Below are 25,317 nucleotides of genomic sequence, written 5' to 3' on the forward strand. Positions count from 1 at the left end.
TGGCATACTATAACCACCACAGAAGAGGGTGTATAACCTAGTGATGCAACGGATCTTAATTTGGCCGGATACCGGATATCCGGCCAATCTTTGAGCCGGATATTCGGTATCTGGCCGCAGTACTTTTTTTAAAATAAGTATTTATATTTAATTGGACTAGACAAAACTATTATTTTTCTTTTGCTTGTATGATTATAATCATATCAGCAAAAGAAACTTTACTTCTCACTGGATAGATGATTTTAATTACAAACATTTTGTATTAAACTCAAGACACTTTCCCGGAAGTCATACTGGAGAAAATGCAGGCGAGATGTTAAGTAGCTTGAGCGAGGAATGGAATGTGACAAGTTAAATATATCTGACCATTCGTGATGGTGGTTCAAATATTGTAAAAGCCGTAAATGATCTCAATTTAGAAAGTGAATCTTGTTTTTTACATAATTTGCATTTAATTGTAAGCGATGCATTAAATTCCCAAAGAGCATTAAAGGATATCATTGCTCTAGGAAGAAGAATTGTTGGCCATTTCAATCATTCTTCTTTAGCTTGTTCAAAATTTAAAGAAATACAAGAAAAACAGTTACATATACAATACAAAAAATTAGTGCAGGATGTTTCAACAAGATGGAACAGTACATTTTACATGTTGAACCGCTTACAAGAATTACAAAATGCTATATCCATCTATGCGAATGGAAACAATGAAATTCAGAACTTTTCATCATATCAGTGGACTTTAATTGAAAATTGTATAAAATTGCTTCAACCATTTGAAGAAATAACTAAACAGATAAGTAGTTCAAAATCATTAATTTCTGAAGTTATTCCTATGGTTGTAACTTTACAACGATATTTGTTAAAATCTGCTGAAGTTTCTGGAATTGGAACAATGAAAGAAGCATTAGAAAAAAATATACATAAACGTTTTTCGACAATACAGTTGAACAAACATTATTCACTGGCAACGATTTTGGACCCACAATATAAAACACTGTTTTTTGATAAAGATCGGAGTTATGATGAAGTTGTGAAATCTTTATTACTTTCATTAATGAAGGAGAAAGCATCTGAATTTTTTAAATCGTCAGAAAATGTGAACAATAGTAAGTCAATCGCAAAATATTCAAGTTCTGAAAATTCTCACAAGTCAACTGAAGGTGAAGAATGTGTATTTATTTCTGTTTGGGATGTTTTCTCAGAAATAACTAACAACAGTAATATAAATAATAAAATTACTGATACTGACAAAAATGAGTTAACGTCAGTGCAGGAGTTGAATAAATATATTTCATTACCAGTTATTGAAAGGAAAGAATCACCACTCAACTGGTGGGAAAAAAATCAAAATAATTTTCCCATATTATCAAAATTAGTCTATAAATATCTATCTCCTCCTGCAAGCAGTGTTTATAGTGAGAGGCTGTTCTCTGAAGCAGGCATTATTTATGAGCAAAGAAGAAACAGAATTTTGCCAAAAAATGCTGAACAATTGCTTTTTTTGCATCTCAATTTATCGATTTTGAAAAATGATAAATTGGCTTAAAAAACTTTTTTTATTAACTTTTTTATTTCAAATCAATGTATATATTGTCATCACAGTATTAACCGTATTAATTAATAAGTACAATCATAATTACATGGATTAATATTATTATTTTAATGCTAGACCAATATAAATTAATTTTAAAAAGCAGTTGCATGCAATGTTTGTATTAATAAAAATGTAAAAAATAATTATAAATTGAATAAATAATATCACATATGATCTCGTATTTTGTTGGTATTTATAAAACAATTCCTCAGATCGATTATTACTTTATTCTAATATTTGTCTTTAATATAACTGCCAACCATTCAGATCTTTTCTCAATTTTTTAAATCAAGTGAAACTAGAAATTTTTTTTTAATGAAATTAGTTATTTATTAGTTAATATTTATTTGTTTTTGGGAGGTTGGCTATTATATATTTATATATATAATAAATATGTATATCCGTATAGTAAATATATTCTGTTGTAATTGTATACCATATATTTATATACTACATACTATGTTATATTACTTAACTTTCAAAATACTAACATACTTTAAGAATATTTATATTAATGGTTAGTATAACATAGCTGTTGTAGGTAGCACCTAATACATAGCACCTAATACAAATATGTTGTAGGTAAACCTAATACATATTTTAAGTATAATTTCTTTATTTTATAAACACTATAAGTATAAAAAAAATTATATTTGAAAAGAATATTGATTTTTATGTTGAAATTACATTTTCTACCATCATTCTGATGAATTATATATATATATTTCATTTTTACATTTCCACTCAATATTTTATTTCGAGCCAAATGTTACTGCCGGATAGATCCTGCCTACCGGATATCCGTTGCATCTCTAATAACCCTTACTGGTCAGATGAATAGAAAATTTTATACATAGCATGGCTGATGGCAGGCCCGAAACATGGATATTGTTGAATTAATTTTTATCTGTAACATATTCATGTGAGCATAAAGGCATGGTTCTCTCCAAGTCTAAAAGCGCATAAAAATTAATTATTTTGAAAAATTATCCAAATGGCAATGATTCAAATTGCTTAAAATTAATTGTATTCGAATTCTTAAGTCCAATTTACTGACTTTCAAATGAAAAATTTTATTCGTAATTTTCATTTATTTTATAACATGCTTTTAAATGTGGGAAAGTAAAGTATTGGTTATCGATACAGGTGGTGTACAGCAGAACTCTCTATCTTTCCCCATTAGTGTGTGGAGAGTCATAGCAGAAGGAAATACGCTAGTTTCTGTCTTGATTTTCAAATAGATAAAAACCTTTTAAGTCCGTAAACTATATGGATCAGAAAACAACATTCAGCATAAAAGAAATCGTCGTAAAAATTTTAAAAAATATTTGTGACAATTAAATTCGAAAAATATTAAGAAAGGGGGAAAATATCATAAATACAGCTGAGAAGAAAAGGAAAAAGAAGAATCAAGTCATGGAACCGGTCTTCTCCCGGCTTATCCGAGCGTAACGATCGAGATTTTGACGTCATTATGCATCAAGCAAACAGTGATATACTAAAACTACAAAAGCTAAAAGCAAAGTATTGGTTGATAACAATACTCTTACTTTGTACGTTTTTTGTTTAATGTACTCACAGTTCTATCAGTTTATTACGTTTTTAAAGTTTAAAAAAGTAGTCACTGTTCACTGTATGTTGTAAATAGTTTACAAACAGCTACTGGGGAAACGCATTGAACATTGACTTGATTTATGCGTATTTTGTATCATTAAATGTCAAAATAAGATAAACAAAAGACTGTTAGGTAATCCAGGATGCTAATTCAGCAATTTTAACATCGTATCTCATCGTTTTTATGCTACAAGAAATAAATTTATGGCTACTTAACTAAAAAAATAATGAGATTTAAATTATTTAATTGCAAATCACCCTACAGTGTTGGAGCTTTTGCATTTGCAATTTTAGGTTGTTTAACACTAATAATTGCATTATCAAGTCCATACTGGCTTGTATCGAATCCTGATTCTGGTTCTAATTTCGTTCGATTGGGTTTGTGGAATGTTTGCTTTAAAGAGTATCGTCATCCATCTTTGAAGTTTGATAGTATATTTGATGGCTGTTATTCATTCCATGGTCATCGGTCTGAAACTATTCGGAATTTATTACAACCAGGTTTAAAAGATGGTTTTCTTTTTATTAGTAAATTGTTATGTATGGTTTTGTATAATGTTATTTTTAATAGATAATTTCATTAAAATGAAAATGAAGTCAATTCCCACTAGAAAAGTGGGGTAAAGTGGGTAAAAAAAGCAAGTTTTTTTTAATGAAGGCTGTAAAACCAAACCATTAAATTTATTTTACTGAAAATTTTGATGCATTTTATATACATTGGATTCATATTGATTAAATATGAAGCGTAACTTATCTATTTTGTATGATTGTTTTCTAAAATTAAAGTAGTAAATGTTTTGATTTACCTACTTTACCCCATAGTGGGGTAAAGTGGGTATAGTTCTAAAGTTAGTATATATTTCACTAACAAACACATACAAATCTTATTTTAGAAATATAAATGCTGCTAAATAAATGTATCATTTCAAAAAATTATAAATGCCGAACAAGAATGTAATTAAATTTGTTTTCAAACTTTGTATTGATAACAAATATTGTAACAAATATTTGTAAAAAGTTTTGTTTATAACAAATTATCTTTGCTACTTCATGTTTTAAATAATTGAATTTTAAATAATTTTTTTTTCAAATTTGGCAAGGCTTAGAAAAAAATGCAGTATGATTTTGTAACACATAAAATACCTCAATGTTCTTTCCTGTGTTTTTGAAACCAAACTTAAATTTTTTGTTGATTATTATACTTTATTTTTGTCCTTAGCTATATTAAAAATATTTTTTAGATAAAATAAGACAGTTTTTATAAAATTAGGATTAGGTTTATTTATTTTTTATAGGAATAGAATGGTGATTAGCAAAACTCTTTATCAATAAGAGTTTTTATAAAATGAAGCGTTAAGATTTATATCATGTAGTACGAACTATGTAACTGAAATTGTGTTATTAAAAAAGAATGCATCAAGGTATGACCGAACAAAAAACTGACATTTAAATGTGAAACATGTATTTATTAAGAAACAAAACAATTTAATTAGTTAACCTTTTTCTATTATTTATTTCAATATTTCAAATATTAGTTCAATTTATTTAAATTAATTATTTATTTCAATCCATTTACTTATTTTTACTAACCTTTTACATATTTTACTATTAAAAATTAGTGTTTATCTATTTTAGTGTTAAGCATTTTACTATTAATTGTTTTAAATTTATGTTTGAATAATTTGATAAATAGTTCTTTGTAATGAAAATTTTTCTGTTATATATTTGCTGATCCTGACAAGTTTATTGTGCTTTTTAGGATGGTTTGTTTTAGTTCAGTGTTTGACAACATGTGCTACTTTGTTGTCAGCTCTAAGCATATGTTTGCTGGCATATATGACATTGCAAGTTGAAAGGGAGATCAAAATATTTGTGTCAGCATTTGTGTTTGTTTTGGAAGCTCTTTCTGGTGAGATATATCTACTTTTAAAAAGCATGATTTACTATTAATATTTCATTCTTGATAGTATTTAAATTCCTTGTTTATGTTTCCACAGTAAAGTATTCATCAGTGGTATGGATTCAATTTATTCTATGTCTTGTTTGATTAAAAAACATTCTATGCTCTTTGCATATTTTTATACAGATTTCTGTTTTTTCTTGTCTAAAATGTTTCTTGACATAGTAAATAGTTTCTGCGGATATTTATTAATATATTTAGTAACTATCAGGAATAGGAAGTTTCTTCCACAGTGGAAAAAATGGACCCGGAAGAAACAGTTTCTTCTAACGCAGGTGGTAGAAACTGCTTTTTAAAAAATGAATATCAAGTATTCAATATGTTTTTAAACAATTTATTATTACAGTCTAGTTTAAGTTGTAGTATTAATTCCCAGACTATATATTCTATACTTTTTAAATAGCTAAAAAGCAACAATGGAAACGAAAAATAAATGTAATGAATTTCTTTGAAAATTGAAATAATATTACTGTAATTTAATATTGTTATATATTTAACTAATTAATTTTTCAATATTTAATGTAACTGAGTATAGTAAAGTTTAATTTTATAATTATATAAGGAGCTTTAGAATATCATTATAATTTTTTTTAATATATACTATTAAATTGACACATTAAACATATTCACAATTACAAACAGCATACTAATTTTTATTATCAAAGACAGTTAAACACAAATACTCAAATAAATAATATGAAAATGATAATTATTTTTTTTTTAAAGTAGATCTTTAAACTTAAAGCTTCCTAATTAAATTTAACTTGTTTAAATTTAAGCTATTTATTTTACAATTTTTTTTAGTATCCAAGGAGAAATAGCTTTCTTCTGGACAAAATGCCAACCTTAAGAATTATGTATTATCAAATGTTTAAAAATTTAAGTTTATTAAACCGTAAAGCAAAGCACTAATAAAAATTACAGTAGCCAAGATTTATTTATACGTAGATTTTTTTTTTAATTATTTAAAAAAAAAAATTTAACATTCTGAATAACTTTTGATCCATGTATGTTTTTCATTTACTAGGGCTAAAACTTAATGGTTCCAGGGGCTGACCTTAAATGCTAATTCATTAGTGCAAATGATATTTTAAGTTTAAACTTTCTTAAAACAAGAGTTAAAAATAAACTTTTTTTTAAACTTTAAGGTTTTTAATGACACATGTGAGCATAAATGGTAATAATGATTAGATGTGTACTTTTTTTTATAAAGAAGATATAAAACAAATAATGAAAAGCAATAATATAAAATGAAAATAATATATTTTTTTCAATCAAAATGTGCAATCAAATGTCACACTTCTTGTTATGCCTCCCCACCAAGCATGGCATCATTTATCGACAACCCCATTCTTGTCATACTAAGGATAGTAGGTTTTTAACTTGCCCAGGGTTCATTCTAAGCGGGGTTTACGGGGCGGCCCGCCCCGTATGCCCTTTTGATATAAAATATCCGCCCTATTGCCCTTTACTCCTTTTATCCTGCCCTGATATAATTAAATGCGCCCTGTTGTGTCCCCTCCAAAAAGATNCGTTTGAATTTTTTTTTAAATTTTTCAATTCAAACTGTAGCCTTTTTTCCTTGGAAAATTGTAGTTATACATTTGATAATTATAATTGTGATTAGTGATAAAAGTAAACTTATATATAATTATTCATTTTAACTATGCAAAGAAGGGTAAGATATTTGCCCTTTTTATAAAATACAATGTCCTTTTTTAAACTTGCTGCCCTTTTTTTTAAAAGTATAGTGCCCTTTTCAATTTTTAGCACCCTGCCCTTTTTTTTAGCCTAGAATGAACCCTGACTTGCCCATTGCATTCTTGCACTTTTAGCGCATTTGCGGACGGTTTTTTCCTAACAGATTAGCCAAAAAGAGACAGGGTAGTAAAAAATGTCAATATTACATATCCTAACATTTTAAACTTAAAATATGTTAATTAAATGAATCCCACTTTTATAAAGTGTCAAAGCACTTCTGTTGAAATCCATCTGTGCATTTATTAGCAGTCAACATGTGTTGATAAGGGAAATGTACTTTTTGTACCTTTCCCTTTATTTTTAAGATATTTTTTTTTTTTTTTTGAACTAGATGAAATACATTTTTAAATCTTTTTTAAGGCAACTGTACAAATCATACTGAGTGACTATTATATATTATTTACTGATAAAAATTATTAAGAAAAGGTATGGAAAGCAAATGTTTTAAATGCATAATGTTACAATATATGTCAATATCAAAAATATGTTGATGTAAAAAAATTTTTTTGACCTTTATTTCGTTTATCTCTAGAATTTTTTTTTCTCTATATTAAAAATTCAACTTTGTGTCGCATTTTATTTTGCTGCACCTAACTATAAAATTTTAAATATGCATGTGTACTAAAAAGAATACAAATCATACTTTCTGTTGGAATAAAAAATTTTGTTATTCAATTGTTAGTTAGAGATTTATTAACTGATAAACTTGTTATAAAAAAAGTCCATGTAACAAAAGAGAAAAATGCTACTGCAGTGTACTTAAGAGAAAAATTTAACTACAGATTTAAAATGGCTATTTTCATTTCTGAGTGAAACTCTTGAGTTATTTTTCTTTCAAAATTTTAATTTCTTCAATAGTTATAGCTATTTTCAGTTCTCATTTTGCAATTTTTTTTTACTTTTTGGTTTTTAGAATGCCTATAAATTTTTTGTTTCTAAGAGAAATAGAAAAAAAAATATTTATTCCACTAAATTTTAATTTTTTAAGTTCAATTCTTTTTTGTTGAAGTTGAAAGTAACATAAAAAGTTGCCATAAAATTACCAGAGATTTTCGCAAAGTTTATTTTTCACCTTGTTTAACCAAAAGAAAAGAGAGAGAAATTGTTTAGATAATAATTGCTATACAAATTGCATTACCAATTAATATATGCGTAATTATGTTATATAATTCATGGCATAATTGATAATCTATGTACACCTAGATACAATTCTTAATTATGCACAGTAAAAAAAAATCTGTTTTATCTCTGAAGTGATCAGTTGTACATATACCTGTATATTCGTTATATATATACAGTGAAACCTCCTGTCATCGACACTCCTTCAAAACCGGCGCCTCTCAATACGGACATATTTTTAATTCCCCAGAAATCTTCTATGAATAAACCATTATGTACATTCTCTGCAAAATGGACACTCCCTTAAGCGGATGCGGACAGTCAATTTTGCCCTGAAATGTAATTTTCTATCTCTTCAAACCAGACACTACTTTTTCTAAATTTTTTTCTCAAAAAAAAAGAAGCTATTTCTGCTTGAAATTGCAAGATGGAAAAAATGCACCTTTTCACCATTTTAAAGGATGTACAATTTTTTGCCTTATCCATAACTAAAAATATTGTTATTTCACTACTAAAGAATCACTCTTTCTCCTTTCACCTTTCCTTATCTTTGCAAAGAAAGGAAAGAAAATGATACTGCTCTTGTGAAATAATTCGGACAGTGGCATCTTTTGATCTTTTATCTGAAGGACACAGGTTATGAGACCCCTCACATTGAAATAAGGTCATAAATGCTCTCAATACTTCATCCCCCATGAAAATTTCTTAAATTTTTTTTATAAATTTGAAGACTTTATTTAACACTCCTGGGGTAAAAAAAAAAAGAGAACAGAAGTATAATCTTTGAGGTGTTCATATAAATGAAACATTTATTCAGACACTTGATAGGTGATCAATTGTGAATAATGAACTCCATAAGTCCTCATGATTTACAGGTATGCATTGCTTTTTTTTCTTCTGTGAATCGTGGGAGGTTTAATTTAAAGGAGGTATTAGCCACGTTTTTTATCAAGTGATAGGTAGGTCTTAGGAGATGTAAACCTAATAATTGTAACTGACTGAGGACTAAAAGCTCTTATTCGGTATCATATGCCTAACTTGAATATCTGTGTTAATAGGAAAGTGATATTAATTTATCTGTAGCTACATCTAGTATTATGTATTTATATCAAACTTTTTTATATATTTTTTTTATTGAAAAAATATTTTTTAAAGTTTAAATAATTATCCTTGTAGATAGTTATTGTAGATTATTTAATTATTTCTATATCTTTAAAAATATTCTAAAACCAATTTATGGTGTTAAACTTCGTTATTAGGATACCCTTCCTGTGAACGGACAACTCTCATAAAGGGACATTTTTTCAGTCCCTGGAATGTCTGCTTAATCGAGGTTTCACTGTATACATATATATATTCGTTTTCTCAATTTAGGCATCCTTGTATTTCTTTAAATTTATATTAATACGTTTTGCATTATTTTCATTCCATTCACAAAACATAAATAACATTAATCATAATGTTAATTGCAACATTAATTGTATTGTAATAATCAATATTATGAATGCTTTCAAATTAGTTTTAAATTGTGTTAAAATGCATAATAAGTCTGCTGTTTTGATGAATAAGGCTCTCAAATTTTTTTTCTTCTTAAAATTGTTTTGTTCTCTAAACATAGCTGGGCAATAATATAATGAGATTTGTGGCATTTGATGTTTGTTATCAAGATTTTATTTTTAATCCTCGTTATTCACCCTCGTTAGCAACAACCTTTCAATGAAGGATCGAAAATGAATTGGTTTTTAAGACTAACGGATATTTAATGTGCCGAAACGACATTACTTTTCAGTTCCCCTAGTATTTTAACCCTTCATAAAGCCGTGGGAAGTATACTCACCAATTTCATTCATTTTTAAATGTTGATGGTAAGTTATTTTCTGACCTATGATTTGTGCTGCCTTCTGTTAATGACTTCAAAAAATACAAAAAAAAACAGTGTTTTTTTCCTATAAATATGGGTATCAGTAAATGTTAGTGCAGGGAGTTTTTTTTCTTCTTGTGTGTCATGTGTTAATTGATTTGATTATTTCTCATTTAGTTTTTTGATTTTGTGGGGATAGTAGTTATCGACTCTGTCGACCTTCGTCTATCGATAGGTACCCCGAGATAGAATCGAGTTAGCATGTCTTATATACTAGTGTATTGATATTTAAAAATTGTAGTGGTAGTTACCCCACAATACTTCCCCACCAGAATTTTATCAGGGATAGAATTTCGAGTGCTTGTGGTGAGAGCTGTATTAAGTTCACGGTTCTCTGTGTGGTTTATCCTATTAGCAGTCAAGTGTGTGCAGAATCCTGTTGTGCATAAATGAGACTGAGAAGTAAAAGCGCGAGTAGTACGATGACACAGTCACAAATAGCAAGTCAACTATTCAATGTAGACTATCCATTGAAGTAGGCGTGTTCACATCTCGTCTGAAGGTTACCCATGTGGGGATAATTTTATTAAACACAGAATTTTATTAAATTTGGTTGTAAGTATAGTTTATGGCCAATTCTTTAAGGTGAGTAAAATTTCAAAAATCTCCATGTACCTTCCCACCAAAAAAAAAAAAAAATTTGTCTTAAAAATCAAATTAATAAATATTACTTAATCAGCTAAACGAATTTCTTTTTATAGATCAATCTTAACCCCAAAAATATATTAACATTGGTTGGGAAAAGTGCCCCTATAAAGTGTTAAATTAGGTGACACATTGGATGAGCATAAAATCTCCTGTTTTGATGATTGGAGACTTTCTTTTAATCTTTTAGCTCTTCTTGCATTCCTCGGAGCTTGCGTGTTTGGAGCTATGAGTTTTGAGCGGTCGTGGATTCAGTTTCCCAAGTCCAACTCACTCTCGTGGGGCTATGGTTTTGTCGTATTATCTGCCATACTGCTGTGCACTGCGGCTGGATGTCTTCTGGTTCATGTGTTCAGAATGAGGAGAAATCTCTACAGGAACAACATACTGTATCACATACCTGTTTCTTACAGAATTTGAAATCTTCTCAACTAATCAGTGGCTGCTGATATATTTTTTATAACATTTTCATCATAGTATGTAATTCATGAAATTTAAATGAGATATACCCAATTTACCACGAGGTTCCTTCCAATTAGTTGAATATAGCACTATATGAGTGCTATTAGTAACCGGTGAAGCCTAATCTAGCCTTTATAAAGAGACTGTAAATATTGGCTTGATTTTATAGTCATATAGTAATAAATTTTGCCAGGGTTTATGTATTATGGCGGTAAAAAAAAGATGAACATACATGCATGTGATTTATTAGTAAACATGTTAGATTTATTTTTAAATTATAAATTAATTTTGCTTTAGTGTTCGATACTTTTCTATTTACTTTAGGTTAGGGTTCTGTATGATATACAATGATATGTTTTACTTACATTAACCCTTAATGGTCCGGAAGTGTTTCAAGTTTACTTCCCTACAGATGTAATTATCATAATTAATTATAATTAAATTAACTGTAAATAAGACAATAATAAGAGTGACAAAAATAACGAAATAATTTTCATCACCATATTATATGTGGCATCTAACATGCAAGTGCCATTCCACTTATTATATGGTGGCATTAGTCTGATTAAGCTTTCATTTGTTTCAAAACAGCATAAAATATGTCTTTGAAAGCAATTTAATATGTAAAGCTGTGAAGTCAAGGCAAAATTAAATTGCATATTATTCATTTCGGTCTTAATAAATCGTCAAATAGATTAATTTGTTGATCTTTTTAATAATTATCTGCCACGATTTTTGTATACCTTCTTATAGGCTATAATATATAATAATCTTTTTAATTTTATTGTCAAACTATTTTTTCGGCATGAGATATTTTCAATTATAATTTACAACATTAGGTTAATTTAGGGCCTATTATTTCTTTCTGGGTTAAGTGTTTAGAATTTTAAGTAATGGTTATAACCAGAACAAACTGGCTACTTTAAGTTATCTTTTGAATATTGGGCACCACATGTAAGAATCATCTTTAGTTTTTCTATGTATACCCACTTGAAGAAAATTATTAAATTTTTAAAATGGCTTTCTATCAAAAATTTGTGATTGTTTTTATTTTCATTGTTTGGATTAAGATCTAGATTTTCCAGTTTTTAATTGAATTTTTCCAGATATATTTGAAATACTATAATTTTTTATGTTATTAAATGCATACAAAGGCTTAGTAACTAAATTTTTCAGAAAACTAAAAAAACTAAATTTTTCAGAAAACAAAAACAAAATATTATCTTCAAAAATAAAAAATTTTTTCATTATAATAAAAAGTTAATAGTAGCCACAATATATTTTTAATATAAGTTTTTTTTTTATTAAATAAGTAATAAAATAAAGAAAACTTTGCAAACATTTTTATGTTTTTAAAAGTAAAACATGTGAAGTTTCTTTTCTTTCTTTCTTTTTCCTTTTTTTTCTTCTGGGCAGTAGTATTTACCATGCATGAAATCATTTTCAAAATTGTGTTGTCAAGTAACTTGTTATTTTATAATCATAAATTTACAATTTAAAACAAAATTTATCAAGATATTGAATAGCTTAAATTTAAAACCTATTTCTTGTTAAAAATATTTTTCTTTTTTTATTTATGCACTGATTTTCTTTTTGATTAAATGCTTTTTTTTTGGTTTTGTCTAACGAAAAGAGGAAATTGGTTTATAAAATGCAGAAACTTTTAGACAAAAATTTTAAATTTTTTTTATCGAAACCTTTTAATAACTGATAAATTTTTATAATATCTTAAAAATTAATAAACTATGATTTGCTGAAGCGATACTATTGCAACACAATCAAAATAGTTTATTCAACTATGCTAATAGAAAATTATAATTAAAAAGATACACAAAACACTCACAAAGTAATCAGATGGCTGATGTCTGGCTTATATTCTTATAGAGTTAACATGTTATGTAAATATTATATGCAATGAATCTTTGAAAAAACATGATTTGTTATTTTTTTAAATGTATCAGAATTATTTTTTATATTAAATTAAGAAGAATAATAGTTATGAGTAAAAATAAAAGATTAACCACAAAATGAAAAGTCAAAACTAAAAGTAATAGAATAATATCAAAATAAAAAAATATTTTTGTGTTTTAAAATTTTTTTTAAAAATTATCATAATGTATTTTAAGCTATTTTTGAAAGAACTATTGCATTTATTCATTTGGTTGATTTTCATTTTTATTTTGACTGTTTGTTAAACACTAGTTCATAGCTGTCTATTTTACTAGATTTTATCCTAGCTTTTAATAAAAAAAATTCTTATGATTTTTGTATACATTAAAAAATTTCAAAAGTTTCTGGGAAAAAATCGCTCAGGAATAGATTTTACTCAGTTTATTGCTTGCTTGAGTATTTTAATAAGTATTACTGTTAAATAATAAAATCATCCATTTATGATAATAAATTTTTTTCTTTTTTTAATATTCCGACGTTTTCAGAAATCTTTATTTTAAAATTGTTAAAAAAGCCAAGTAATTAATAAAAAAAATTGGTAGCAGTTAATGAATAAAAAATAATTAACGATAAATTGATATTCTTTTTAAAACTATATTAAGTTTTACATTAATACTTACTTGGAATTAATTAACAAATATTTATTATTTTATTCATAGTTTGTTAAAAAACTTAATCTTAATTAAATATCTAAAATGAAATGAACATTGTTATTTAAAATGAGTTAAAAAATATAAACATAATAAAAAACATTGTATGTTCAGATTTATTTAATGTCAGTTATAATTCGAAAATATTTGCGACGTTTATTAATGTTAAAATATTTTTCCCAATTTTATTGTCGGTTGAATTCCTTGTGTCTTTAAATATTTTAGATATTATGCAAGAGTTTGCTGGCAATTTATATTATTTAGTAAAATCTATTGGATTTTTTACCTTTTCATTTTGGCAGCTATGCTAGTTTGTTAAATATGTGTTTGTATATAACATTTTGGTTTGGTTCAAGTAGTCTATCTTGTAAGAACGTTTGAGATTATGAATAAATATTTTTATAGTTCCAAGAAAATTGTTATAACATGTTTATCGAATTGTCCATTTATTTGTACTTGATGTGATTAAAGGCTTATTTATAAATGTTTTTTTAGCAAAATTATTATTTAAGAAATGAAATCTGTTTTAGGCTAACCTGTTCTTTGATATTCAAAGTGTTTTGAATAGTCTTACAAATCTGTTTAATTAAACTTAGTTTAAAGATAAAAGTTTTAAAAAAAAAGTCGTAACAAGTTTTAGAAAATAATGTTAATTATAAAAAATATAATTGTTTTGAGTTGTGAGCTGGCTTTGTTCCTTCATTTTATTTCTCTGTTTAATAATGGAACAGACTACATGCATCCCACCATTGCCAAGCACCTATTTTCTAAGACTTTTAACAGCCATGGCCAAAATGCCCTGTAATTTTGACCCCCATCAGACAATGCTGGTACCCCTCTCTCCAAATTTCTGTATCACAGCCGAGGAAATGACTTTCAGTCACATCAGATTTAAAGTGCACCTTGCTGCGTATGCCAGTTGTTTTGTGATTTGCCAGAATCAAATTTACAAACCCCACCTTTTGCAACAGCAGAAAGGAAACATATAAGAGTGTCAAAAATTCAGTATTCATTTGTTGCTTGTAAATTGACTTGTAAAGACACATATACAGATTCATTATTTTTATTAGATGTAGATGTAGCTATTTACTATTATAAATCAGTTTATGTATACAATAAATAAACTTTTATTTGACCCAACATCTTGAAAAACATATAGAAACGTATACTGATGAAAACTTATAATGTACTCAATGAAACACAATGAAAAAGTATAATGTACTCAAATGAATATAACTGTACTCAAATGAATATAACCCTGTTGCTATTTACTATTTATAAATCAGGGCTAAGTGTATACAATGCATAAACTTTTACATGACCCAACATCTTGAAAAACGTATAATGTACTGATGAAAACATATAATGAACTCAATGAAACACAATGAAAAAGTATAAAGTACTCAAATGAATATAACCCTGCTGTTATTTACTATTTATAAATCAGGGCTAAGTGTATACAATACATAAACTTTTACATGACCCAACATCTTGAAAAACATATAATGTACTGATGAAAACGTATAATGTACTCAATGAAACACAATGAATATAACCCTTCATTTAAAGAAACTTATTATTGCATAATCTTCATTATTTACTCGAGAGACAAAATGTAAGAATTAAAGTACTAATATTAGATAGGAACTTTTTTTTAAGTAGTAGTAGTTTAATGTCACACTGGAGCTGCGCAATGGGCTGTTGCAGACGGTCTGAGAAACATTTCTGAAGATGATCCGATGACATCCTCTGCTGAAGATACGTCTTCACCCCTTTGGTAGTTTAACAAACTGCATGTGAAAGTAGAGCACGTTATGGTAGAACAGAATACCGGTGCATCACTCTCACGGTTCTCAGAGTGGTCACCCCTCTGCTCACTGACTTCAGTGTCTTACTGGGAACTGTACCATTTCTATTCTAAATTGTGTATTGTTGCTGACTTTCTTATTTTAAACATTCAAAAATGTTGTTTGTTGAGTGTTTTTTCAAAACTTAATCTATAAATGTTTAGTTTAAAACAAAATGTTTAAAGGAAATAAATAAATAAAAAAATTTAAAAAATGCTATTATATGATAATTTTTTTTGAACGTTATTTTTAAATAGCTTTTATGAATTAAAAACCACTATTTAACTGGCTCATAACTTATAAAAGTAGTGTTCGGTATCGTTACATGAAATTTATTAAATAAAGTTTGAATGGAAGCAACAAGACTTACTTGGCACATTGTTTTCCCCACACATCTTCAGTAAGTAGTCCATTGTTTCTAGTGGAATGTTCCCATCCATAATAAGTAAAGGTGCTTTACTGATTACTTCTTTGTGTTCCTCAACCTGTAGTTTAAATTATTGCTGCTTTATTAAGAACTTTGAAAACAAAATTACAATTAGAACAATTCGTAAACATTTTAAAATAATGATAAGAAACGATTTTTCAAAATTCGTGTATTATTATTATTTTTTTTTTCATTGAATGCAATATCAGCAAAGAGATATATATTCGAAACAGTATTTCTTTATGATGCTCTTTTTTATGAAAATAAAATACCTTTCTATATTTTATACAATGCTAATTGAACATTTTTATTTGGTCAATTAACAGGAACTCTAAGATTACTTTTAATTATGATACTATGTTATCTCTTGACTTATGCATTAAAAAAAAAGTATAATTTTGCCTTTTGTACTTATGCGTTAAATATGCTTTTTATATTTATTGACTTGTAAATTCTTCTACGATCTATTATCGGTTTACTAAATAAATAAATGTATAGTGCTCTTAAAAGAAGAAGGAAGAAAAAAAAAGGACCACCCTGAATAACTTTTGCTCTAATGATCAGATCTTCGTTCTAGTACTCGATCTTAATGGATCAAGGGGTGACCCTTAAAGATGCTAATTAATTAATGCAGACGATATTTTAAGTTGCGAAATCAGATACAAAACTTATTTTTTCTGAATAAACATATTTTTTTTTCGACGAATTCGGTTTTCTGGCCCTCAAAATATTGGGGCAGTATTCGTAGTTTGGCCAGGAGAGCGATCTAAAGTTTGAACCCCTTTTAATGTTCATTTTACTCTCAGCTTATTTCGCCATATCTCGAGAAATTTTTAATCGAATTAAAAAATATTTGCACATAATTATAAAACTCGTTTATCCAAGATAATTCCATACAACAAAAAAATAAATTTTAGTAAATATTTGTTATTTTACATATAAATTTTGAATTGTAAGATACACAAATTTTTTACATCATTTAAAAGTATGTAATTTTATGTGGCATAATACAAATTTGAGCGAAATCGGTTAAATAGTTCCTGAAAAAACCGAATTTTAAAAAATTCTTATGATTTGATTAGCACATTTGAGATCACCTCCTCGAACCATCAAGTAAATTTCTTAAACAAAATACAAAAATTAACATATATACAAAAACACTCCTCCTGTGCAGGACTCTTCATAAAAAAGAGGAGAACAAATTGCTGATTTTTGAGAGAGGGATACTTGGAAGAATTTTTGGCGCAGTCTATGAGAATAACAATTGGCTCACCCTTTACAATCATGAGTTATATAAAAAGTATAAACAACCAGTTTATGTTATTAAGGCCAATCGCATTCGATGGTTGAGACACCTTTAATTACCAAAACCCCGCAAAAAAAGTTAACTTTTTTGAAAACCTGAAGGTACAAGAAAAAGGGGTCGTCCACCGACTAGGTGGCTGAACGCAGTTGAGAGGGACCTAAATATAATAGGAATAACTAACTGGACGGCCATGGCACAGAATAGATCAAGATGGCAAAAACTTATTGGGACGGCCTTGGCCTGTCATAGGCTGTAGTGCCCAAGAAGAAGATTCAAAGTAGTCCGTGTTTTATTTTTAACGCATTGTCCATGTTTATCTACTATGTTGTTATTATTTTTTTTACTGGCTCTACTTTTCCTTATTATCCCAATCTACGAACTATGAAGAATACATAATACAGTTTTCATTAGTGACCATTATAATTACTGTATTTAGAAAACGTCACATTTTTAAAATTTAGGAGTCTAATAGAATAACACATCAATTGACGTTTTTTACTTTTATACTCTGTTTTATGATTTAGGGTTCGAATGGAAGAATATATTAGTTAACTTCTAAGTGAATTGAAATTCAGTTTTAAAATGCTGTTTGAAAGACACTTATCAACAACTTGACCAGAATGTTCTCCACTTTAAAATGTTTTCAGACTCAACAATCTCAGTGTTTTCACAATGCATATGTTTTTCTTCAATTACAGGAACCAATAGTGTATACATATTTATGTTTATAAGTATACTTAAGCTATATATAGGTTGTTCCATAATGCCTCTGCTCTCTACATATGTTTCTTTTCTTTTTAATCCTTGTTTACATTTAAGGGTCACAAAATGATATTAGAGCGAGATAAAAGCGTTATTAATATCAAATCACTAATGATAAAGGCAGAATGGAAAACAATTAAACCAGTTCGATTGCCCAATGAACTTAGATGGCGTTTCTAATAATCACCCTTCAATTTATTATTTTTTTCTCCTTCAAGATTACGACAGTATTTCTTGGAATTTTTCTCGCTTGAATATTAACTTGCGACCCTTATTATGAATAATGTTTGACCACATTTCTGGAAAGCAGTTTAATAAACTAAGTTAAGGGCGGGTTTTACGGAACACCTTACCTATTTTTTAAACGATGACATATGGCAAAATAATTAAAAATGACACTATAACGATGTCAATGACAGTGAGTTGTAAATGACGACAACTTACTAGATCCCTTGTTATGCGGTCGTGGATATCCATATCACCTATAACATAGAGACACTCTCCGTACTGGTCTATATTAATTATACATACACCTGTCCTGGAGTCTGGTACTAGTTTTATGCCACTGATATCCTAAAATAAAATCATTCATTCAAAATTTGTATTATTTAATCCATTTTTTTTATACTAATAATAATACTATGGGAGAAGTAATATTACATTTTAAAATTGCTATGCCGTAAAAGTTAACATTTTTTGTCTTTAGTTAAGTGATACAGGGTACAAACTTTGAGGGTAGGTACTGTAACAATCATTTATTGTATAGGAATGTATGTGCAAGTGACTCGTAATACAAAAAATAAGAGATGAAAGTGTTTATTGAAAGAAAGTTTCGTTGACAAATGTAATGTTTGTGATAACTGTTCAAAATTGCGTTCACTACATGCTGGACAGCGCGTTCAAAGATGCCAGGTATTTCACGTGCAGCAGTTTCTTTTATTCGAGCATCCTCATCTGAGTCAAGTGGAGTCGCATTTTACTGACAATACAATCAAGTGACGTGATATTGGGTAATTAGCTATTTATTGGAATCGAAACCTTCAAGTACCAATGCTGTTATCGCATTAAACGGCACTGAATTAGGTTCAAAAATACGTGATTGTGACGTGATAGGGTTTACCTATGAACAGGGCTAGTAGGCCACGGCCTGGGACCCCCAATGATTAGAGCCCCCCTTAAAAAATATTTTTCAAAATTTTTTTTTAAAAATTAAGACAAATATATATTAATAAAATACGATATTTTTTTTATTTATAATTTAACAAAATAAAGTAAAATTTAATTTATTATTATTTATTTTTATTTTAAATTTGCTTTCTTAAATGAAAAGATATATAAATACATTTATATTTGAATAAATAAAAAATATACGAAATAAAAAATATAAAAAAAAAAATTTAATCTAAGGGCCCCAAAAATTTGAATGGCCTAGGTCCCCGCATGTGCTTAATCTGGCCCTGTCTATGAACATATTAAAATGGTAAAATGTGCAGTTTTTTAATGAGTCTCATACACCAGCGACCATCCATGAATGATGTCAAGCTTGGAAAGGAGGGGGGGGGGATATAATGAGTGGGAGAGAGGGGGTACCAAGGAGTGTGACATCACACATTTTAGTTATAATTGAAACATTTAAAATCAGTGGATTAAATATTTTTTACAATTAGGTTACATATTTTTTTCTTCTTATTTTTCACCAAAATAAGTACGAACATAATTTTAATTGTTGTTATACTAACAAAGATCATCAAAGCACATACTTAAAGCTTAAAAATAAATTGATCTATAACGCGTCTAAACTGTTATGTAATATAAATATAATTGTATGTGTTTACGTTATATAGCTTGACATGTAAACATTTTGTGAGGATTAAAAATATTGATATCATTTATAAATGGTCCCGAAAAAAGAAATTAAAATGAATGAAGCTTCTGAGAGAAATAAGTTTTAGACATTGACGCTAGATGGCAGGACAATAGTCGAGGTATTGATTTCAGGACAGCAAAACAACAAGATAATAAATTGTATATTTCCTATCGTAGCTTTAATGTTCACTACATTTTATCTGGATTCAAAATTAATTAAATACTTCATTTTTCAATATTTTCTTTTCACTTATTGTACAGAAAATGATTTCAGTAGTCACATCCTGAAATTAAGAGCCGCGAAGTTGATAAAATTTTAAAATCGGTCAACTTGTACTATTTTTTTTCCTAATTTTTCTATTACTTAAATATAACTCAATTTTAGTAATAATAATGTTTTTTTTTTGTTTCCTTTTTTATGTTAAACATTTATAGGCCTGTAATATTTCGCATTTATAATTGTAGTTTCTATGTGAAATAAATAAAGTATACTATAAGTTACTTCTTTTTATATATTTTTTTTATCATAAAGAGCCAAGGCATTTTTTTAAATACACAATCACAAAGAAATAATTTACGTCTTACCTATTCGTGCATTCTCAAAAGAAAAAATGATTATGTCATTAATTAGCATAGAAGATCATCTATTTTGTCATCAGCATAAAATTAATTAAAAGTTATTAAGCATTCTGAATGGTATTAATGAATGAAATCGATACTAACTAATTTAATTATATTTAATGGTATTTACCAATAATATTTATTTAGCATCGTTTCTTAATACTGTTTTTTGCTATTATTACGTTTTAGAATTGGATTATAATTTAAAATGAGAAGAAATAATAATAAACGGTAAATAAGGGTCTATTTTTCATAATAAATGTTAAGCAATAACGTTGGACAGTTAAAATAAGGAATAGAAAATAAATATTTTAGCTTCTAAATTAATATTAAGAATAAACTTTATGAATTATCACTGAATAATCTCTTAGACGAAAAATATTTAACGGGTTTTTATGTAACCAAAAATTAAATAAAAGCATCAAAAAACAAGTTAGTGACTGAAATTTCTTTAGTAAGCGAGCAAAATTAAATTTTATCTCTTCAATATCGGAAACTAAATGTATCGAACCAATTCTGTGTTAATACAATAAAAAAATCTGGAATCTAGTAAAATAATTTATAATTTCTATGCATCAATAAAAACACAGGGACACAATTTTTGTTTTGTTTTCTGGTTTCATGCGATTTTCGAACAAACACACGTAGCTGATTTCAAATCTGCAATCGGTTTCGCTCCACATCTTCAATAATATATTTATAACCAGGATTCACACGAGTGAATGTGAAGTGTCCCCATTTCTCTGCTACGTAGGGAATGCACAGGCATCCAAGGTTTCGTGGCCAAAATCAGTATTTTGATAAAATTTGTATTTAGGGGTTTTATGTGCAGGTAAATTGAATTCATAGTTGAAATACACTAAAAATACCCCAAAAAATAAAATGGCGGCTGAAATATGGCGNGTTATACCATTTAATATGAAAATGGGTTTGTACAGGGCTCGAAAAACCGCCCGTTCTCGGCGGTCAAAAATTCTCCGCGGACAACGGATTTCTCGAATCCGACGTCAGCGCGGACGGCCATTTTCCCGTCTGGAACTTTGTCATTTAAATTATTTCATAAAAGAAATACTAGGTTACTATTAGTAACCTAGTATTTATTTTATTACTGTATAATATAATCCTATTATTTGTAATCCTAGTAACTACTAATTCATTGTGCAATTTATATAAATGTTTGTAACGAATAAGAGAAAATTATATTTTTATTTATTTAGAAGCTACAGGTTAGTTTCAATGGAGGACGGGTACATAGTTGGACAAGCCGTCCTCGGGGACGGGTACAATTTCTGAGGTTTTTCTAGCCCTAACGTTTAAATAATTAAATATAGCAATGAAAATATAATAATTTTCGTAATCTTATATTAAAATGAAAAGAAAATTATATTTCCGAAGTAATATTTCAAAATAACGCGAAAACATGAAAAAAAAACATAATTTTTGTTTATTGGTGTATTTAGTCCACCTTTGCAATACGGGCAAAATGGGGCAGGTTTTATTTGAAAGAAGAAACATCAAAGAAGACAACAAAAAAAAAGTTTAGCTAATTACCTCGTGGAACTTTTTGGAACTAAGTTTCGAAAGTCAAACAAACATTGTAAAATGTCAAATGATGAGATATAAACTATAAGTTTGTCAAGAGTATTAACTAATCCAACACATTGAAAAATTGTACTATAATTTAACACTAATTACTCTGATAAAAATGTAACAGTAAGATAAAATTCCTATATATATTTCCGAAATAAAAATTTAAAAGTTACATTTAAAACAATTTTTTTTTAGCATATTCTTCATTAAATTGTACTCTCGTCTGTCCAAAAAGTAAATTATAATGTTTGGAATGATTATGAATACTTAATTTGGGATATATTAAAACTGCCTACACATATTTTAGTTGAAAATAAATTTTTTACTTTTGGCCAAAGATCATAGTCTTCTGGCCCACAGTGGAATGGTAGAAAAAAGGCACAGTTTATAAATAAATTAAAGTCATATGTTTTTTTTTCCGTCTTAAATGTTATTTTTAAAGAAGTAAACGTGTGTATATAAACCTATACGAACTAGTACAGACAAGAAATAAACTAGACTAAAAATATCATTTTGAAGAAATGATATTTTTAGACTTTCCGAACAAAATTAATTTCAGATTTGAAATCCTCACACCCGAATCAGGCAAGATCAAGTATTTGTATAAATGCAATAAAAAATTTGTTTCCCATTGTGATTTACAATTGTGATGAATAGTTATGCTTATTAGAATAATTTATAATTCTGATGTAACAATAGTAATTTATAATTATCTTGAAAAGTTATTATTGTTAGAATAATTTATAGTTATGATGAAAACTTATAATTATTAGAATAGTTATAATTAATTATGACTATTAGAATAGTTATAATTAATTATGATTATTAGAATAGTTTATAATTAATTATGATTATCAGAATAATTTTTATGTTTTTAGACAAGAAACAAAAATGTTGATTAAGCAACTCTGGTCAGCGAAGTGAGTAGGGGAGGGGGAGCCTCCGAGAGCAAAAAAAAATTTCATATTTGAATCTGAAAACCAAGGTTTTTCTAAAAACCAGAGTGATAGTTTACAGAAACTATTTAAAGGTAAGATTAAAAGTAATTTGCTTATTTAAGCAAATATCAACCTTTTCGTGTGCAGAAAATTTTTAATCAAGAAATGCCAAGAGAATTGTGCTCGCCACATACATATCCACAATGAAGCGATCTGTGCTTTATCTTTGCATTTATAAAAAGTGGATCATTGAAAACAACCTTGTTTAAGAGATAAAAACTATTACAATTTTATTATTCTTTTTGTTTATAATACTACTTCAAAAAATCAGAGGGACGGTTTTTTATCCCACCGTCCTTGAAAGGGTTGAAATTGCCGGCACTTCTTTTTTAAACCAAAGGTGGTTCTTTGAAGATCAGTACCTTGAAAAAAATGATGTCTAATTCTCACTGACTATTTAAGTTATTAACTCACAAGGATTATAAAGTAAAATAAATGTTACTGTAAATGACAAAAATGGGTGGTTGTTGACTTCCATCGGTGAATGTTGACAATCACATAATCGCTTTGGTAAATGTCAGAAGTATATACTAGGTCAAGTTAAGTGCCACTGCCCGGTATACATTTGCCCGATATGCCCTACATCAATGTTTGCTTAAGGTCGAGTGCCAATGACCAGTATGCATTTGACCGGTTATCCGAACATTTATGTTTCTTCTAATTCATCCTCAACAGATATTAAAATATCGAATAAATACAATAATATCATCGAATAAATTAATATCAAATCGAATATAACAAATATTTCGGACATTCACCAAAGCGACTGATGAAAGACGACATTCTCTTGATTTAGTTTATTCAAGGTAACAACTACCATATAACGATTTAAAACGCAGAAACAAAACGTTCTTTCGTTTCATTCACTTAGAAGAAGTTCTCTCGATGGTTATTTAAGGAAAGAAAAAAATCCCGAAAGGTCAAATGTGCTCGTGACAGTATTATGATATAAAAATGGAAGAGAAAATTACGAACCCAATAATAGTACACCAAACACTCGAGGGAATTAAAAATGGTGGCTTCTGGGCATTCAATTTGCGCAAACAGAGAAGCTTTTATTAGAAGATTGCTCTATTTTTGTACCCACTCAATAATTGCTTTTTTTTAGAGAGAAAACGAATCTTCTAAGATGTAATTTACACGGAAGCTGATTATGAAAACATTTTGATAGAAAAATACTAATTTATTATCAATGTTATTATTTTTTGCCCTTGTTTGGCAACTCTTTTTCCTCAAAAACTCGGGACTCTGTGATATGACATATATTCATAGACTCGTTTTGACAGCTGCATTTTTACTGTTTCTTTTTTTTAAAATAAAATTGATACAAAAAACGTAGGGAAATCTTATGAGAATTGGAAATGTAGCTAACTAGTAAGAATAGGCCTTATTTTTTCTTCCTAAATTTTTTTTCTGGACACGTCACACTAGGAAATCGCGAACAAACACATTTGCGTAGGAAGTTCGTTTTTTATTCAGCACAACGTGTCAAAATCGATGATATTCTACAACTTTTTTTTTCAAATAGCAAAGCAAATTTTTCAGTTTTTCACCAGGTAGCACCAGTAGGGGGTCCCGTCAAGTACAGCTTCGTCACTTTACCATACCTAGATACCATACTTATAGTAATAATTGAACGTTACGAGATAGCTCCTTGTTTCATTTTTTCTTATTGCGAAAAAAAAAATGACGTAGAAATATTTAAAGATAAAGAGAGCCGTTGGTTAAACAGCAAAGCTCTGATCCTATTATAAATGTGATTACCTTAGTATTCATATATTCGACCACTTTCCGAGTAGTTAAGAGAACTCTTCTCTGTAAGAGTCCCGAGTTTGATGATAATGGAAATTTCAATCGTTTCCTGATCTCTACAAACTGACTATCGCCACTAGGAAATTATCGTCATTCGAATACGCGGCATATTTCCGAACAGTTAAAGCAGCACTCAATTCCTTATTGGAACTGATGATAATGGCAGTTCCAATCGTTTCCTGACCACTACAAGCAGAATTTACTGGCATAGTATCGCCACAAGGAATTTATCGTCAATCAAACTTCCGACCCATTTTCGAATAGTTAAACAGCACTCCAATTCACGATGACAGCTCTGTGAATGATTATAATGGAAGTTCCAAACGTTTCCTGACCACTACAAGCAGAATTTATCACGCTGTTCTCAATTCGCTATAGCTTTTAAATTTTACCTGAAGTTCTGAGCCGCATG

The 25,317-nt window shown here is 28.2% G+C and overlaps 3 protein-coding genes across 7 annotated transcripts in view; 2 read left to right on the forward strand and 1 right to left on the reverse strand.

Annotated features, from left to right (window-relative positions):
- Positions 1–25,317, reverse strand: part of LOC107440814 (uncharacterized) — a 651,143-nt gene that overhangs the window by 38,548 nt on the left and 587,278 nt on the right. For all 5 annotated transcript variants that reach the window (XM_071180814.1, XM_016053861.4, XM_016053866.4 and 2 more), the window contains exons 14-15: positions 18,463–18,591; positions 15,894–16,008 (exon numbers count right to left, since the gene is read on the reverse strand). In XM_071180814.1, coding sequence (XP_071036915.1) covers positions 15,894–16,008; positions 18,463–18,591 — 244 coding nt within the window. The remainder of the gene's footprint in view (positions 1–15,893; positions 16,009–18,462; positions 18,592–25,317) is intronic.
- Positions 359–1,899, forward strand: LOC139425576 (zinc finger BED domain-containing protein 4-like; the record flags this gene model as incomplete). The annotated part of the gene is made up of 1 exon (XM_071180859.1): positions 359–1,899. A coding segment is annotated over one exon (1,188 nt), but the record flags the coding sequence as incomplete, so codon positions are not given.
- LOC107440818 (uncharacterized) lies at positions 3,183–14,164 on the forward strand. The gene is made up of 3 exons (XM_043040732.2): positions 3,183–3,709; positions 4,968–5,117; positions 10,805–14,164. The coding sequence occupies exons 1-3, from the start codon at positions 3,436–3,438 to the stop codon at positions 11,032–11,034; spliced, it is 654 nt and encodes a 217-aa protein (XP_042896666.1). The 5' UTR covers positions 3,183–3,435; the 3' UTR covers positions 11,035–14,164.

The sequence above is a fragment of the Parasteatoda tepidariorum genome, chromosome 5 (genome assembly GCF_043381705.1).
Source record: "Parasteatoda tepidariorum isolate YZ-2023 chromosome 5, CAS_Ptep_4.0, whole genome shotgun sequence".
In the NCBI taxonomy this organism is placed as follows: domain Eukaryota; kingdom Metazoa; phylum Arthropoda; class Arachnida; order Araneae; family Theridiidae; genus Parasteatoda; species Parasteatoda tepidariorum.